The 19,981-nt window shown below is 43.8% G+C and overlaps 1 protein-coding gene across 1 annotated transcript; it reads left to right on the top strand.

The window, feature by feature from the left end:
• Positions 1-884: 884 nt before the first annotated feature.
• On the top strand, positions 885-19,743 carry LOC137375754 (collagen alpha-2(IV) chain-like). The gene is made up of 5 exons (XM_068043143.1): positions 885-956; positions 6,570-6,647; positions 7,640-7,755; positions 15,220-18,164; positions 19,580-19,743. The coding sequence occupies exons 1-5, from the start codon at positions 885-887 to the stop codon at positions 19,741-19,743; spliced, it is 3,375 nt and encodes a 1,124-aa protein (XP_067899244.1).
• Positions 19,744-19,981: the final 238 nt, after the last annotated feature.

Genomic DNA, 19,981 nt, shown 5'->3' with positions numbered 1-19,981 from the left:
ACACCTCAAACATCAACAGTTATTCATTACATTGATTAAATTTGACAAATAACCAGCCCCAATATTAATCCTTTAACAGCTCATTTCATTTAAAATAAGTGGTTTTCATCAGAAAAAGATCTGTTGCATTTGTGACAGATTATGTGAGTTTGATGCACTGAAAGAACCCAGAATGATGCTAGCTGATGATATGGTTTGGAGAAAGATGATTAAACTGTGCTCCCAGGCTACTTTTCAGCTAACTGACTTGACAATGACTTTTAAAACTAATTCAATTGCATGTTCCTTTCACTTCACACACGGAGGATGACTTGGACAGATGTTTAATAATGTAAGCAATCTGTACATTCCATGCTGCAGCAAGATCCTGGTGAAAATGCAAGAACAGTTTCTGATCTATAAAGACTGGGGGTGAATTTCCATGGAGCTGCCCCACTGCCCCCGCCCCGCTCTGTCATTGCAACTTGGCAGGGGGCAGTGGGGAGGGTCCTGTTTATCCGCACAAAACCCCTGCTGAGATCAGAGTGGGACAAGGTGCAAGGAAGTTCACTCCCAGTGTCGCTGATGAATACTTAAGACCAATTTCCTCCCCTCCTCTCCCACCCCTTCCCTTCCCTCCCCTCCTCAATATTGGGGCTGCTGTTGGATAAATTTCTACATCATTGACATCAACACACAACCTTATTGAGTAAAGCACTAGATATAAAATCACTCAGGCATGGTTTCTAGTCTGCAAACATATCCTCCAGGCTGTAAAAACAAGTGGGTGTGAATGATTCCCCTCTTAACATGGGTGCCCTGTGTCTGTCAGTGATTGAACTTGGTTAAAATGACAGTTTGTACAGCAGCTTCCCTCTGAAATATCAGAAATACTGAACATAACCATGTCCAATTTGAAAAGGATGGTTGAAAAGAGAAGTACATCGACTGACTATGAACAATTTAAACTATTGCTGGTAATCCATGTACAATTATCACTCTGGTCAGGGGAAGAGTATGCACCCTTCAGAAAGATTGCTGTGAATGTGAATACTTGTAGAGGGAACAGGTTTGTCTTAACTTTGAAAGGTAAAAGTGATATGATTTTATTCTGAATGGCAGCTATCCGTGTTGTTGGACTGGCTTTAAGACTGCACCTTTGTTATAGGTTCAGTTAGGGAATTGTAAGCTAATTGCACATGTGCATCGTAAAGTGGACTTGGGAGAGTCAATAGCATAGCTTTGACATAATAATTAATTTTTATAATTGTTTAAGTTGACCATTTTATTGCCTGACAATTACCTATGACACATGTTACCTTTGTGGCCCATGTTCCAAACAGGCCAAATCTGAATCAAGGCAAAGACGAACACAATAATACAAAAGCAAAATACTACAGATGCTGGAAATCCGAAATGAAAGCAAAAACTTCTGGAAATGCTCAGCAAGTCAGGCAGGTTCTGTGGAGAGACAAACAGAGTTAATGGGCTGAGTTTTACCAGGAGCTTCAGAACCTTCACGTTGCTGAAAAGTGATTCCAAGCCCATACTTGCCAGTGAGACCAGTTTGGCTTTTTTTTTACCACAGACAGCCTCCTTATTAGCCACCCTCAGGTCTGCCGTCTAATTAAGGATGGTGGCCGGCTCCCAATCAGAGGGCCGGCAGCTCTGAAGCATCAGCAGACTCACTAGGGGAGGTGGTCGCTGCTGAGGGAGGCAGGAGACCTTGAGGTGCCTCCAAGAAAGTAATTAAAAATAAAAATTCAGGGAGCTTGGAGTCAGGTTGGGGGAACCCCTCTGTAGGATTGTTAGGGCCATGGGGCCTGCCTCCTCTGCCTGGGTCTCCCTCTTTGGGCCATGAGGCCCATGGCTTTTTTCTCTCAGAGGGTCGTGAGTCTTTGAAATTCTCTTCCTCAAAAGGCAGTGGAAGCAGAATCGTTAAATATTTTTAAGGCAGAGATAGATAGATTCTTGATAAGCAAGGGGGTGAAAGGTTATTTGGGGATAGGCGGGAATGTGGAGTTGAGGTTACAATTAGATCAGCCATGATCTTACTGAATGGCGGAGCAGGCTCGAGGGGCCGAATGGCCTACTCCTGCTCCTAATTGGTACGTTCGTATGGCTCCGATGATTCCTGGGCGGCAGCAGGAAGGTTGTCTCCCTTTAACTGGTGGCCTTCCCCATGCAGCGGGCAGGAACTCAGGCTGTGGGGGAGGGGGTCACCCCACTGTTGACAGATTCCACCAGCTCCGTTAAATGACCCTTCTTGAAGCAGGCAGTTGATTCGCCTCGCAGCCTACCGCTGGGAAACTTACTCTGTGGTGGGACTGCATCGGGGTTTGTCCTGACACAGCTCCCTGCTCTTTTACCGGCTCCTGCCCCCCTCCCCCCCTCCCCCCCTCCACTCCTGCCTCCATTCCCACCACCTGTGGATCAGTAAAATTACGTTCAATGTTTCAGGTCATGATCTTTCATCAGATTCTGCCTGAGCTGCTGAATATTTCCAGCATTTTCTGTTTTTAGGCTACGTTAAACCTGACAAATGTCCTTGTAACGAATGCAGACTGACAAGTTTGTCCACATCAAGATACTATTGGAAAGCCATACATTAGCCTCAAAGCTTAATCAATCTAAAAGAGACCCATTCTTTTTGTTTAAAAAATGTAACGCTTGGAGGACTGCAGTGTTGTATGATTGCTTCTCATTACATGCAGTTCCATGGCAGCAAGATTAAAATAGTATAGATGTAAAACCGAGATTTCAGAATCTATCTCTCTTTGGCCTCCTTATCTCGAGAGACAATGGGTAAGCGCCTGGAGGTGGTCAGTGGTGTGTGGAGCAGCGCCTGGAGTGGCTATAAAGACCAATTCTAGAGTGACAGGCTCTTCCACAGGTGCTGCAGAAAAATGTGATTGTCGGGGCTGTTACACAGTTGGCTCTCTCCTTGCGCTTCTGTCTTTTATCCTGCCAACTGCTAAGTCTCTTCGACTCGCCACACTTTAGCCCCGCCTTTATGGCTGTCCGCCAGCTCTGGCGAACGCTGGCAACTCACTCCCACGACTTGTGATCAATGTCACAGGACTTCATGTCGCGTTTGCAGACGTCTTTAAAGCGGAGACATGGATGGCCGGTGGGTCTGATACCAGTGGCGAGCTCGCTGTACAATGTGTCTTTGGGGATCCTGCCATCTTCCATGCGGCTCACATGGCCAAGCCATCTCAAGCGCCGCTGACTCAGTAGTGTGTATAAGCTGGGGATGTTGGCCACCTCGAGGACTTCTGTGTTGGAGATACGGTCCTGCCACCTGATGCCAAGGATTCTCCGGAGGCAGCGAAGATGGAATGAATTGAGACGACGCTCTTGGCTGACATACGTTGTCCAGGCCTCGCTGCCATAGAGCAAGGTACTGAGGACACAGGCTTGATACACTTGGACTTTTGTGTTCCATGTCAGTGCGCCATTTTCCCACACTCGCTTGGCCAGTCTGGACATAGCAGTGGAGGCCTTTCCCATGCGCTTGTTGATTTCTGCATCTCGAGAAAGGTTACTGGTGATAGTTGAGCCTAGGTAGGTGAACTCTTGAACCACTTCCAGAGAGTGGTCGCCGATATTGATGGATGGAGCATTTCTGACGTCCTGCCCCAGGATGTTCGTTTTCTTGAGGCTGATGGTTAGGCCAAATTCATTGCAGGCAGCCGCAAACCTGTCGATGAGTCTCTGCAGGCACTCTTCAGTGTGAGATGTTAAAGCAGCATCATCAGCAAAGAGGAGTTCCCTGATGAGGACTTTCCGTACTTTGGACTTCGCTCTTAGACGGGCAAGGTTGAACAACCTGCCCCCTGATCTTGTGTGGAGGAAACTTCCTTCTTCCGAGGACTTGAACGCATGTGAAAGCAGTAGGGAGAAGAAAATCCCAAAAAGTGTGGGTGCGAGAACACAGCCCTGTTTCACGCCACTCAGGATAGGAAAGGGGTCTGATGAGGAGCCACCATGTTGAATTGTGCCTTTCATATTGTCATGGAATGAGATGATGATACTTAGTAGCTTTGGTGGGCATCCAATCTTTTCTAGTAGTCTGAAGAGACCACGTCTGCTGACGAGGTCAAAGGCTTTGGTGAGATCAATGAAAGCAATGTAGAGGGGCATCTGTTGTTCACGGCATTTCTCCTGTATCTGACGAAGGGAGAACAGCATGTCAACGGTCGGTCTCTCTGCACGAAAGCCACACTGTGCCTCAGGGTACACGCGCTCGGCCAGCTTCTGGAGCCTGTTTAGAGCGACTCGAGCAAAGACTTTCCCCACTATGCTGAGCAGGGAGATTCCACGGTAGTTGTTGCAGTCACCGCGGTCACCTTTGTTTTTATCGAGGGTGATGATATTGGCATCGCACATGTCCTGAGGTACTGCTCCCTCGTCCCAGCACAGGCATAGCAGTTCATGTAGTACTGAGAGTATAGCAGGCTTGGCACTCTTGATTATTTCAGGGGTAATGCTGTCCTTTCCAGGGGCTTTTCCGCTGGCTAGAGAATCAATGGCATCACTGAGTTCCGATTTGGTTGGCTGTATGTCCAGCTCATCCATGACTGGTAGAGGCTGGGCTGCATTGAGGGCAGTCTCAGTGACAACATTCTCCCTAGAGTACAGTTCTAGGTAGTGCTCAACCCAGCGGTCCATTTGTTTGAAACCGAGATTTCAGAATCTATAGTCAGACAGTTATTCAGTTCTGCAATTCTACTGTAAAATGCTCTGGTTTAAAGTCACCAAAACTTATATTTACCTTTGTTATGTGATAGAATCTTCATTTGGAATATTCACTATTTGAAGGGTTATAGAATTTTTACTGGGAATCCAGTCTGCTGTCTGATAACAGCCCTTTCTCCTAATTCTGGCTTGTTTCACTAGTTCAATACAAGTTAATTCAATAGTTGGGCCATAACTCTTAGAACATAGTCTATCGACAGTGGGCCCTAGCTTATGTACTATTGTTATTGACCAGCAAAGTGCCTCTGGATTGACCAACATGTTTGAAAGAGAGTGGGATTAGCAAAATCTAAAATAATCATAAATTGACAGATGAGGAAAGAAAGGAAGCAACACGGGGAATCAAAGAATTAGGAAAATGAAACTATTCCATGTGGTTGGGCCTTGAAACAATAGATGAGTAATCTAGATCATCTGCAACAATCCAAAGTTATCGGTCTGTTCTGTTGATCGCTATCATGTGTATCCATTCTAAAAATAATAATTCAGTATTAGAATCCATAATCCATTGGGGATGAAACCAATATTCAGAATGATTATCAAGCCTCTCCTTCACAATTGAACTACATCTGGAATTTGATGCATTCAGTGTATAGAATATAATTCCATGTCATTAGCACAAGTATATAAGATTCTGAGGGGTCTCGACAGGGTGGATGTGGAAAGGATGTTTCCTCTTATGGGAGAATCTAGAATTAGGGGTCACTGTTTAAAAATAAGAAGTCACCCATTTAAGACAGAGATGAGAAGAATTTATTTTCTCTCAGAGGGTCATGGAATTCTCTTCCTTGAAAAGCGGTGGGAGCAGAGTCTTTGAATATTTTTAAGGCAGAGGTAGATAGATTCTTGATAAGCAAGGGGGTGAAAGGTTATCAGGGGTAGGTGAGAATGTAGAGTTGAGGTTACAATCAGATCAGCCATGATCTTATTGAATGGTGGAACAGGCTCGAGGGGGCGAGTGGCCTATTCCGGCTCCTAATTCGTATGTTTGTATGAGTTGTTTAGCAGGAGTTTACATCGACAATGTAACAGAGATGATTCCCCCCTGGTTTTCATTCCATTTTGACCCCTATATGTGAGTGAGGATGAACAAGCTCGTGAATAGATTGGCATAATTTCTGGACCATTATCAATGCTTCTCTACGACCAGCCAATAGGAGGTGTGAGCTCTGCAGTAGAATCAACTAAAAAGTTCACCCTTCCCAACAGTGGAATGTTGCTATGATTTTCTTTCCATTTAGTGGCTTGACTGAGAGCTGGCTAAACTTGCCTAATCAAGGCCAGCGATTTAATGTGATGGGGGAGTCTCAGCAATCATTCTGAAGATTAAGCAGCTGGGCTGTCTTGATTCTGCAGGATTTTGAACTTGGCCAGTTGGCTGATTTGTTTTCAAGGCCCATCCCACTCAATGGTTCAGCAGAGAGGTGATGGAATTGCTACATGTTATAGATTAGAATGCCAGATATCATGGAAAGTCAGTCTGCGATCCAACACTACAACGTGTTTCATACAGGGCCACTGAGTGCTGAAACACTTCCAGCATCACCACATTTCAAAGTAATTCTCGGTCACTGAAGCACTTTAACAGGTTTCTGAGAGATGTGACAAGGTGTTACATAAATGCAAGAGCCTCTTTCTTTTGCTACAGGGATGAAGCTAATCTTCTAAACTTTTTCCCTTCCCGTGTGACAAAAAAGTGTTTCTGAGGATTGAAATATTTAATAGACATAAACAATCCGTTGAATAACATTGACTGTTGCTGGGAAATTACTGCAGTCTAAAGCACTTCACTTGAGTCATCAGCTCTAAATAACCTCATGTTTTGACAGGTAATGGGTAAAGTTAACCGAGAAGGTTTTTGTTTTATCAAAAGCTTGAAGATGTCACCAGAATCAATCAATGCAGCTGTGAACAAGTTAATTTGTGTGCTGTTCAGTAGCATCTCTAACCAGGATCCTGAGAACTAATGATAAAAGCTAATGTGAAAGACAACACTCATTTCAAAATAAAGAATTCTGTTCTACAGCACAGGAAACTTCCAGAATTTATCATGAGATGTAACTTTGTATGAGGTGGAATTGCAACCTTTTTAGTATGTGGTGTGTTGCTGGGCCTAGGGGTGGGATTGAGTATCTCGAAGCTTTAGCACAGCACTACATCCACTTTCATCTCTTCAATACAAGAGGTACATCCAGGCTAGATAGTCCAGTCATCTGATAAGATAATCCTCTTGAATTGATCTACATTTTGAATAAACTAACAACTGATGCAAGATTATTTGGGGCTCAGAAAGACTGAAAAACACATGTCCTGTCTTGCCAAATAGACTAGACTGCCAGGAAGGCAGCATGGGAAATAATGGGTCAAGATCAAACCCACAATCTCTGCTGAACCTTTATAAAGCTCTGGTTAGGCCCCAACTGGAATATTGCATCCAATCTGGTCACCATATTTCAGGAAGGATGTAAGGATCCTTGAGAGGGTGAAGAGGAGATTTACCAGATTGAAGGTTTTGGACAAGAGATGCAGGAGAAATGTGAGGAAGCACTGTTTTTACACAGTGGGTGGTAATGACTTGGAACTCGCTGCCCACGAGGGCAGTGGAAACGGAAACAATCAATGATTTCAAAAGGAAATTGGATGGCCACTTGAAGGAAATAGACTTGCAGGGCTAGGGGGATCGAGCGGGGGAGTGGGACTGACTGAATAGCTCTGTGAAGAACTGACATGGACTCGATGGGTTGAATGGCCTCCTTCTGTGCTGCAAATGACTCTCTGACCACCTGCAAGGACCAGGGCAGCAGGCACATGGGAACACCATGTCTATTTCCCATCTCCAAACATGACTGCAGAACATTTATCCTTGCCCATGTTTCCACTACCCGATCCTTATTTGTAGCCCTTAACAGACAACACAGGCAAACAACACATGAGCAGCATGGCCTCCTTCTGTGCTGTAAAAGTCTATGACAACACTTCACTCAAGGAGAACAAGAACCATCATGATCCTATAGAGTATTTGTTCATCTCAGTCTCTATGTATTCTCCAGTTTAGTTCTCAATCAAACAATCCTGATGATATTTGGTCTTATCTTTCACTGATGAAGCCTACTATCAGCTTGACAAGACAGTATACAGATCTATCTTCATTGCGTAATTTTACAATGCCATCTGGAAATAAAATGCCAGATGTGTACACACTGTTAAAATGAGTATAATATTTTGTTATTAAGTGCAACAACTGGTCAAATTAATATTAAAGAAACATCATTTTTGGCAGTTGACAAGCATGCAAATTCCAAAAGACATTCAGTACTCAAAAGGGCGCTGTTTGAACATTTATTGCAGGCTGAATGCTGACTTTTCTTTATAAGCTCCTGCACTATTATCATTTTATCAAAAGTAAAAGAAAATAGCAGCACACAATCTAAGACTAAAGATTTTTAAGTACAAAAATCACAGGTTTCAGTTACTTGCACAAAACAAAATATTGTCAAAATCTAATCTCTCTGTTAATCATTTTCATATGCTGTATTTCAGCATTAAAATATAACACAATTCAAACATTTTCAGGTTCCACTATCATGTCTATGGATATTTAACTTCATAAAAAGGAAAGGAAATTAATACGCACATCTGAATCTTAAATAATCAATCTAGAAAAGTAAAATTATGCATTTCCTTACAATCTTGCAAGTTCAAAGAATTTGAATGAATTTTGCAAGATCAAATCTAATAGAATCCACTAATTTATCTGAAAAATAGGATCCTGTTGGGTTCTGATGAAAGGTCACTGACCTGAAATGTTAATTCTGTTTCTCTCTCCACAGATGCTGCCAGAACTGCTGAGTATTTCCAGCACTTTCTGTTTTTATATTCTGTTGAGTTTACAATGCAATCCAATGTCAAGGAAGTTTGCATTATCAATAAAAATCTTTCTTTGTAATTCACTGTTGGTGAATTCATATTTTATTTTTGATATTATTACAACCAAAAGGGAGGAGTGCTCTGTTTATTCTAGTCCCACTTCTCCACAGGTCACAACATATATTTAAACTTTCTCACTTACTGATAGTCAATCATATACTGTGAAGTGGTGGCGTAGTGGTATTATCAACTGGTCTAGTAACTCAGAGACCCAGGGTATTGCTCTGGGGACATGGGTTCGAATCCCACCAAGGCTGGAATTTGAATTCAATTAATAAATCTGAAATTAAAAACGAATCTAATAATGACCAGGAAAAAATTGTCGTAAAAACCCATCTGGTTCACTAATGCCCTCCAGGGAAGCAAATCTGCTGTTCTTACCTAGTCTGGCCTACATGTGACTCCAGACCCACAGCAATGTGGTTGACTCTTACATGCCCTCTGAAATGGCCGAGCAAGCCACTCACTTGTATGAAACTACTACAAAGTTGATAAGGAATGAAACCGGATGGACCACCCGGCATCGACCTAGGCAATGGTAATGACAATGGCAAACCCCAGCCCTGCTGACCCTGAATAATCCTCCTTACTGACATCTGGGGCTTGTGCCAAAGTTGGGAGAGCTGTCCCACAGTCTAGACAAGTAACAGCCTGGCATAGTCATACTCACCGAATCATACCTGACAATGTCCCAGACACTGCCATCACCATTCCTGGGTCTGTCCTGCCGGTGGGTGATGGCACAGTGGTATACAGTCGGGAGGGAGTGCCCAGGGAGTCCTCAACATTGACTCCAGACCCTATGAAGTCTCATGGCATCAGGTCAAACATGGGCAAGGAAATCTCCTGCTGATTACTATCTACAGCCACCTCAGCTGATGAGTCAGGATTCCTCCACATTAAACATCACTTGGAGGAAGGACTGAGGGTGACAAGGGTGCAGTATGTAATGTGGGTGGGGGATTTCAATATCCATCACCAAGAGTGGCTCGGTAGCACAACTACTGGCTGGGTCCTAAAGGACATAGCTGCTCAACTGGGTATGCGGTAGTTGGTGAGGGAACCAACAAGAGGGCAAAACATTCTTGACCTTCTGTTCTCACCAATCTGCCTGCTGCAGCTGCATCTGTCCATGATAGTATTGGTAGGAGTGACCACCACACAGTCCTTGTGGAGACAAAGTCCCGTCTTCACATTGATGATACCTTCCATCGTGTTGTGTGGCACAACCACCATGCTAAATGGGATAGATTTCAGACAGATCTAGCAATACAAAACTGGTCATCCATGAGGCACTGTGGGCCATCAACAGCAGCAGAATTGTACTCAACTACAATCTGTAACCTCATGGCCCGGCATATCATGAAAGTGACTGCCCTTGACATCAAGGCAGCATTTGACCGAGTATGGCATCAAGGAGCCCTAGCAAAGCTGGTGTCAATGGGAATCAGGGGAAAACTCTCCGCTGGTTGGAGTCATACCTAGTGCAAAGGAAAATGTTGTGGTTATTGGAGGTCAATTATCTCAGTCCCAGGACATCACTGCAGGAGTTCCTCAGGGTAGTGTCCTAGGCCCAAACATCTTCAGCTGCTTCATCAATGACCTTTCTTCAATCATAAGGTCAGAAGTGGGGATGTTCGCTGATGATTGCACAATGTTCAGCACCGTTCGCAACTCCTCAGATACTGAAGCAGTCCATGTAGAAACGCAGCAAGAACACAAGAAATAGGAGCAGATGTCAGTGTTGTAGCTGTACTGGAACAGCTTGGCTAGGTGCGTGGCAAGTTCTGGAGCACAGGTCTTCAGTACGATTGACAGAATGCTGTCAGGGCTCATAGCCTTTGCAGTATCCAGTGCTTTCAGTCATTTCTTGATATCATGTGGAGTGAATAGAATTGGCTGAAGTCTGGGGACTTCAGGAGGAGGCTGATATGGATCATCCACTCAGCACTTCTGTCCCATCGAGCCTGCTCTGCCATTCAATATGATCATGGCTGATCTTGGGCTTCAATTCCACTTTCCTGCCCTCTCCCCATATCCCTTGATTCCCTGGAGATAAACAATCTATCTATCCCAGCCTTAAATGTATTCAATGATGGAGCATCCACAACCCTCTGGGGTAGAGAATTCCAAAGATTCACAACCCTTTGAGTGAAGTAATTTCTCCTCATCTCAGTCCTGAATGATTGACCACTAATCCTGAGACTGTGTTCCCGTGTTCTAGATTCCCTGACCAGTATGAACAATCTCTCAGCTTCTACCCTATCAAGCCCTTTCAGAATCTTGCATGTTTCAATTAGATCGCCTCTCATTCTTCTAAACTCCAGAGAATATAGGCTCAATTTACTCAGCCTCTCATCATAGAACAACCCCCTCATCCCAAAGACCAATTTAGTAAATCTTTGCTGCACTGCCTCCAATACAAGTATATCCTTTCTTAAATGTGGAGACCAAAACTGCACACAGTATTCCAGGTGTGGTCTCACCAAAGCCCTGTACAATTTTAGTAAAACTTCTTTATTCCTGTACTCCAATCCCCTTGCAATAAAGGCCAACATGCCATTTGCCTTCCTAATAGCCTGATGCACCTGCATGTTAACTTTGTGTGTTCCTTGTACGAATAACCCCAAGTCTCTCTGAACATCAACACTTACCAGTTACACACCTTTTAAAAAAATTCTGCTTTTCTATTTTTACGACCCAAGTGATCAACTTCACACTTCCCGACATTATACTCCATTTGCCATCTTGTTGTCCACTCATTTAGCCTGTCTATATCTCTTTGTAGCCTCTCTACATCCTCCCTGCAGCTCACCTTTCCACCGAGTTTTGTATTATCAGCAAACTTAGGTACAGTGCTTCTGATATATCCAGTTCTGAAGAAGGGTCACTGACCTGAAACGTTAACTCTGCTTCTCTCTCCACAGATGCTGCCAGACCTGCTGAGATTTTCCAGCACTTTCTGTTTTTATTTCAGATTTCCAGCATCCACAGTATTTTGCTTTTATTTTAGATACATTACTCTCTGTCTCTTCATTCACGTCCTTAATATAGATTGTAAATAGCTGAGGCCCCAGCACTGATCCTTGTGGCACCCCACTATTCACTGCCTGCCAACTTGAAAATGCCCCATTTATGCTCACTCTTTGCTTCCTGTCTGTTAACCAATCCTCTGTCCACGCTAATATATTACCCCTAACACCATGAGGCCTTATCTTGCCTATTAATCTTTTATGTAGCACCTTATCGAATGCCTTTTGAAAATCCAGGTATACTACATCTACTGGTTCCCCTTCCAGTTACATCCTTAAAAAGCTCTAATAAATTTGTCAAAAAGGATCTCTCTTTAGTAAAACCTTGCTGACTTGTTCTAATTAATAATAGTTTCCAGCATCCTCCCGATGACTGATGTTAGGCTAACTGGCCTGTAGTTCCCTGTTTTCTCTCTACCTCCTTTCATGAAAAGCTGCATAACATTTGCCAACTTCCAATCTGACGGGACCATTCCTCAATCTAAGGAATTCTGGAAAATCATAGCCAACACATCCACAATCTCTGCAGCTATCTCTTTTAGAACCCTAGGATGTCGGCCATCTGGTCTCGGGGACTTGTCAGATTTTAGTCCCTCAGATTTTTCCTATACTTTTTCTCGGCTGATATCAATTTCCTTAATTTCCTCACTCTTTTTAGCCCCTAGGTTACTGCCAATTTCTGGTATGGAACTTGTATCTTCTACTGTGAAGACAGATACAAAATATTTGTTCAATGCCTCTGCCATTTCCTCATTCCCCATGATGATTTCTCCTGTCTCTGCCTCTAAGGGACCAACGTCTACTTTAGCTACTCTCTTCCTTTTTATGTACTTATAAAAGCTCTTACAATCTGTTTTTATATCACTGGCTAATTTACTCTCATATTCTATTTTTTCCCTTTTTATCACATTTTTGGTGACCCTTTGCTGGTTTCTAAAACACTCCCAATCCTTAGATTTGCTACTATTTTTTGCAAAATTGCCTCTTCTTTTAGTCCAATAATCTCCTTAACTTCCTGAGTGAGCCACGGATGGGTCTTTCTTAACGCGTTTTTGTTTTTGAGCAGGACCCGGACAATATCCAGACTTAAAAACAAGAAATGCTGGAACCACTCAGCAGGTCTGGCAGCATCTGTGGAAAGAGAAGCAGAGTTAAGGTTTCGGGTCAGTGACCCTTCTTCGGAATATCCAGACTTGGGCTGGTAAGTGGAAAGTAACATTCATGCCACACAAGTGCCAGGCAATGACTATCTCAAACAAGAGAGAATCTAACCATCTCCCTTTGACATTCAATGGCATTACAATTGCTGAATCCCCCACTATCAACATCCTGGGGGTTACCATTGACCAGAAACTGAACTGGTGTCACGAGAGCAGGTCAGAGGCTAGGAACCCTACGACGAGTAACTCACCTCCTGACTCCCCAAAGCCTGTCCATCATCTATGAGGCACAAGTCAGGAGTGTGGTGGAATATTCTCCACTTGCCTGGATGCTCCAACAACACTCAAGAAGCTCAACACCATCCAGGACAAAGCAGCCCGCTTGATTGGCATCCCATTCACAACATTCACTCCCTCCACTAGTGTGTACCATCTACAAGATGCACCAAGGCTCTTTCGACAGCACCTTCCAAACCAGCGACCTCTACCACCTAGAAGGACAAGGGCAGCAAATGCATGGGAACACCACCACCTGCAAGTTTCCCTCCAAGTCACACACCATCCTGACTTGGAATTATATCGCCATTCCTTCACTGTTGTTGGGTCAAAATCCTGGAACTCCCTTCGTTACAGCACTGAGTGCCATACCCCACATGTACTGCAGCAGTTCAAGAAGGCAGCTCACCACCACCTTCTCAAGGGCAATTCGGGATGGGCAATAAATGCTGGCTTAACCAGTGATGTCCACATCCCACAAACGAATAAAAAATTACCATTTTTCTGAGAATAAAACACACCAACCCTGTCTCTTTCATAAACAACAAAATTATCAGTTTATTATAAACTAAGTCTTAACCAATAATGAAGTAAAACATACACATAAATTGAAATATTTAAGCTCCTTATTTATCCTAGCCCCTCACACACACATATACATACACACCGGTTAACCAGGAAAATAAAAGGGATTTTTGGCCAAAGCGCTGGAAGAAAAACAGAAGGAAAAGAAATCACTTGGGCTGAAAAGAAGGTATGGAAAAATGCCCTTTGTTTTGGTTAAGCATCCCAAATGCGTAAAGGCGGCCATCACTAGGATCTTCCTCGAACAGCTCTTTCCAGGCGATGTTGAAGATCAGTTTGGGTAGGCTTTCCAAGAGATGCAGCTACAGAGGCCCTAAATAGGTTTTACAGCAGCAGTGCAGCAACAAGGTTTCAGTTCACACACATTCAATATGCAAAGGTTTCTTCAAACATGCAGGGTTTCTTCAAATACAGGAGGAAATAGGAATCTGTCGCACTGGAAATACAGCGTTTCATTTCAAGAGAGGGAGCTGAGCTGTTTTCTGCTGGCAGGCAAAACCCAACTGACCATTGTAATAGTTCAAAATGAAACTAAAGACAGTTCAGTAGTCAAGTCTCCTGACCTCTATAAATCTTGGCTTGTCACTTCTTGGTAAACATCTCTCCAAGTCAAAAACAACCCCTGCTGGATTATTTGAAAACAGGTGCCTTGCAGTAACTGTTTACAGTTCAAACTCAGTCCAAACCTCCTGGTGACCTTTTTAAAAAAGCACCCAGAGTTCCAGCATCTATGGAATCCTTTTCAGTTTTAAAAACACAAATTCTCAAAAGTTAGCAAACAAAAATTGAAACACTCACAATATACTAATTGTATATCATGCTGTCAACCGTTATACTTCATTGAAGAACTCAAGTACTTTCTCACATGATACTGATGACCATCTAATGCTGAGGATTTTCAAATTTAAAAGCACAAAATCTCTTTCAGAGACATCTGGGCACCAAATGAACATCTCAGAATGAATCAATAGCTGCTTTTACACAGCTCAGGCAACATCTTCAAATTGGGGCTAACACTGTTTCAAGAGTAAACCAATGTCAATGATTATTTTCCCCCATCTATCAAAGGGACTGTTGATCTTGCTAGTATGCAGTTCCGCAGCTACAGGGCACACTCTGGTACACTGCCCCTGTGCTGGCTTTCATTCATTAGCCTAGGCAATGAATATTGGAGATCACTGTCTGAGTCCAGACCATTTCACCATGGCAGCTCACTATTGTGCCTGATTTTATCCTCAGATAATATGCACACATTCCAGCAAAACCATTGGATGTCAACCCTGGATACTTCTTTCCCTAGCTCAGGGGAATTGAGGCCAGTTGTAGCACCTAGGTTGCTGTCCTGACTAACATCAGCTAGTTCATCATTGACCAAGCAGTGAATTTGGGACTTACCTGGTCACACGGACATTTGGAACAGGGTAGACCATTCAGCTCTTCGGGTCTGCTCTGAAATTCAATTCAACCATGACTGATTAACACTTAACTCTTTCTACAAGCCTTTGTGTGGAAAATGTGCTTCGTGATTTTGTTCCTGAATGGCCTGGTTTTAATTATGCCCCTGGTTTTAATTATGCCCCTGGCTTTAACTATGCCCCTGGTTTTAATTATGCCCCTGGCTTTAATTATGCCCCTGGTTTTAATTATGCTCCTGGCTTTAATTATGCCCCTGGTTTTAACTATGCCCCTGGCTTTAACTATGCCCCTGGTTTTAATTATGCCCCTGGTTTTAATTATGCCCCTGGCTTTAATTATGCCCCTGGTTTTAATTATGCCCCTGGCTTTAACTATGCCCCTGGTTTTAATTATGCCCCTGGCTTTAACTATGCCTCTGGTTTTAATTATGCCCCTGGCTTCAACAATGCCCCTGGTTTTAATTATGCCCCTGGCTTTAATTATGCCCCTGGTTTTAATTATGCTCCTGGCTTTAATTATGCCCCTGGTTTTAACTATGCCCCTGGTTTTAATTATGCCCCTGGCTTTAATTATGCCCCTGGTTTTAATTATGCCCCTGGCTTCAAATATGCCCCTGGTTTTAATTATGCCCCTGGCTTTAATTATGCCCCTGGTTTTAATTATGCCCCTGGCTTTAACTATGCCCCTGGTTTTAATTATGCCCCTGGTTTTAATTATGCCCCTGGCTTTAACTATGCCTCTGGTTTTAATTATGCCCCTGGCTTCAACAATGCCCCTGGTTTTAATTATGCCCCTGGCTTTAATTATGCCCCTGGTTTTAATTATGCTCCTGGCTTTAATTATGCCCCTGGTTTTAATTATGCCCCTGGCTTTAATTATGCCCCTGGTTTTAATTATGCCCCTGGCTTCAACTATGCCCCTGGTTTTAATTATGCCCCTGGCTTTAATTATGCCCCTGGCTTTAATTATGCCCCTGGTTTTAACTATGCCTCTGGTTTTAATTATGCCCCTGGCTTTAACTATGCCCCTGGTTTTAACTATGCCTCTGGTTTTAATTATGCCCCTGGCTTCAACTATGCCCCTGGTTTTAATTATGCCCCTGGCTTTAATTATGCCCCTGGTTTTAATTATGCTCCTGGCTTTAATTATGCCCCTGGTTTTAACTATGCCCCTGGTTTTAACTATGCCCCTGGTTTTAATTATGCCCCTGGCTTTAATTATGCCCCTGGCTTTAACTATGCCCCTGGTTTTAATTATGCCCCTGGCTTTAATTATGCCCCTGGCTTTAACTATGCCCCTGGTTTTAATTATGCCCCTGGTTTTAATTATGCCCCTGGCTTTAACTATGCCCCTGGTTTTAATTATGCCCCTGGCTTTAACTATGCCCCTGGTTTTAATTATGCCCCTGGCTTTAACTATGCCCCTGGTTTTAACTATGCCCCTGGTTTTAATTATGCCCCTGGCTTTAACTATGCCCCTGGTTTTAATTATGCCCCTGGCTTTAACTATGCCCCTGGCTTTAACTATCCCCCTGGCTTTAACTATGCCCCTGGTTTTAATTATGCCCCTGGCTTTAATTATGCCCCTGGCTTTAACTATGCCCCTGGTTTTAATTATGCCCCTGGTTTTAATTATGCCCCTGGCTTTAATTATGCCCCTGGTTTTAATTATGCCCCTGGCTTTAACTATGCCCCTGGTTTTAATTATGCCCCTGGCTTTAATTATGCCCCTGGCTTTAACTATCCCCCTGGCTTTAACTATGCCCCTGGTTTTAATTATGCCCCTGGCTTTAATTATGCCCCTGGCTTTAACTATGCCCCTGGTTTTAATTATGCCCCTGGTTTTAACTATGCCCCTGGCTTTAATTATGCCCCTGGCTTTAACTATGCCCCTGGTTTTAATTATGCCCCTGGCTTTAACTATGCCCCTGGTTTTAATTATGCCCCTGGTTTTAACTATGCCCCTGGCTTTAACTATGCCCCTGGCTTTAACTATGCCCCTGGTTTTAATTATGCCCCTGGCTTTAACTATGCCCCTGGTTTTAATTATGCCCCTGGCTTTAATTATGCCCCTGGTTTTAACTATGCCCCTGGTTTTAATTATGCCCCTGGTTTTAACTATGCCCCTGGTTTTAATTATGCCCCTGGCTTTAATTATGCCCCTGGTTTTAATTATGCCCCTGGCTTTAACTATGCCCCTGGTTTTAATTATGCCCCTGGTTTTAACTGTGCCCCTGGCTTTAACTATGCCCCTGGTTTTAATTATGCCCCTGGCTTTAATTATGCCCCTGGTTTTAACTATGCCCCTGGTTTTAATTATGCCCCTGGCTTTAACTATGCCCCTGGTTTTAATTATGCCCCTGGCTTTAATTATGCCCCTGGTTTTAACTATGCCCCTGGTTTTAATTATGCCCCTGGTTTTAACTATGCCCCTGGTTTTAATTATGCCCCTGGCTTTAACTATGCCCCTGGTTTTAACTATGCCCCTGGTTTTAATTATGCCCCTGGTTTTAATTATGCCCCTGGCTTTAACTATGCCCCTGGTTTTAATTATGCCCCTGGCTTTAACTATGCCCCTGGCTTTAACTTTGCCCCTGGTTTTAATTATGCCCCTGGTTTTAATTATGCCCCTGGCTTTAACTATGCCCCTGGTTTTAATTATGCCCCTGGCTTTAACTATGCCCCTGGCTTTAATTATGCCCCTGGCTTTAACTATGCCCCTGGTTTTAATTATGCCCCTGGCTTTAATTATGCCCCTGGCTTCAACTATGCCCCTGGTTTTAATTATGCCCCTGGCTTTAACTATGCCCCTGGTTTTAATTATGCCCCTGGTTTTAACTATGCCCCTGGTTTTAATTATGCCCCTGGCTTTAACTATGCCCCTGGTTTTAATTATGCCCCTGGTTTTAACTATGCCCCTGGTTTTAATTATGCCCCTGGTTTTAACTATGCCCCTGGTTTTAATTATGCCCCTGGTTTTAACTATGCCCCTGGTTTTAATTATGCCCCTGGCTTTAATTATGCCCCTGGTATTAACTATGCTCTCTCAATCTTGATTCTTCCATCAGAGGAAATGGTTTCTCCATATCTACACTATCAAATCCTTTGAAAATGTTGAACACCTTGCTTCGATCACCCCTTTCTCCTCTATTCAAGGGAAGACAAGCCAAGTTTAGGCAGCCTTCCCTCAATTTAACCCTTGAAGTCCTGTATCATTCTAGTATATCTGCACTGCCACCCCTCCAAGGCTACTGGATCCTTTCTGAGATGCAGTGCCCTAAAGTGACTGTAATAATTGCAGATGGGGTCTGCTCAAGGTCTATATAACTGAAGCACAACTTCTTCCTGTTTGTAGTCCCCTGTGTGACTATAATAATTGCTGAACCTGGTATACATTTACCAAATGTGACATCGAGAGAGCTGCAGGATGTTTTCTAAAACAAATGTATATTTCCTCTACACACCATGGCCAGAATTTTACATGATGGTGGGAATGCCCCCCTCCGCACCCCCTGCCCCGCCTTCCCCTGCTTAAAAGTAGGGAGAGTGCCCACCTCCTCCAGGCCTGGAAACTACACAGTCATTTTGCATGGTCCAGGCCCTTATTTGGCCTCGGTCAGGACTTCCACCCCTCTGAGGCAAGAAGTTTTCCCTCCAAGGGTTGTCAGCTGATCAGAGGGATGACAGCACTTCAGTGCCAGCAGTGCCCTGGGAGTGGTGGCCACTGCTGGGACTGCACCCAGACACAGACGTCTCTCTCAGAACAGCTAAATGGGGATCAGGCCTTGCTTGGGACAATTGGCTAGGCCCAGCGAGGGGAATGGGGTTGATAGTGAGGGTGGGGGGGAGGTGTTCCAGTGGGGGTGGCTGGCGCTGCTGGGGCACAGGGAGCCCAGTCAGGGGGGCTCCCCCTCAGCCTGTAAGGAGGCTGCCAGGTATCACTGGGTGACCTCCTCAGGTGCTGAAGTGCTGAGGCGGTGCTGAAGTGCTGAGGAGGTCCAGAAGTGGCAATTAATTGGCCACTTAAGGGCTTCAATTGGTCTGGGGTGGGTTGGCCATTTGCCATCTCCCTCACCACTGGTAAAATTGCAGTGGGGTGGGTAGGCGATGGGAACGGCAACTTCTCCACCTCCCACTCAATTTTACACCCCTCCCCACACCCCCCCCCCCCCCCAAACCCACCCACTTCCCAGCCTGCTCCCGGAGGCCGGTATAAAATTCCAGCCGATGTTAAGATCTTAGCATGACATAGTACATGGCCATAGATCATTTGCTGAAATGTCAACTCTCTTGTGTTCGAACAGATGAGGAGCAGGTTGTGGGGGAAAGGGCCCCAGTTGCAGCTGCTGACATAACTGTGCACTTGTATTATTGACCAGGAGCAGGAGAATGCAATTGCACAGAGTCACCTTTAAGTGTGTTAAATTCTCTTGTTTTGTGCTAGCAATATCATTAGCCCTGACTGCATTCTTCAACATGGAACCATCTGAACTAATAAAGTCTGGTTGCAATCATACTTTGAAATGTTGCTGGTATTACGACAAGTTGGTTCATAGTGAATTGTGCAAATCATGTCCTCTGGCCAAAATTCATTGTCTTCTGGGCTGATCTGCTTAAGGATGCTATCCATTAATTGCAATATAATTGATAGCCTGGGATCTCACTGTAACGATTCATCTCAAACTTCTGTAACATTGTTCCGTTGCCATTTTGATCAATACTGTGGACCTCATCATATCACAAGGATGTTTACACTAATGTATACCAAGTTTTCACCTGGAATTTAAAAACACTGTCAAAAAATAAGTCATAAAAATGCCTACATTTTCTAAAGTAACAAGTAGGA

The sequence above is a fragment of the Heterodontus francisci genome, chromosome 12 (assembly GCF_036365525.1).
Source record: "Heterodontus francisci isolate sHetFra1 chromosome 12, sHetFra1.hap1, whole genome shotgun sequence".
In the NCBI taxonomy this organism is placed as follows: Eukaryota; Metazoa; Chordata; class Chondrichthyes; order Heterodontiformes; family Heterodontidae; genus Heterodontus; species Heterodontus francisci.
Note: the sequence above shows the minus strand (reverse complement) of the source record. Positions and strands in the feature narration are given on the sequence as shown.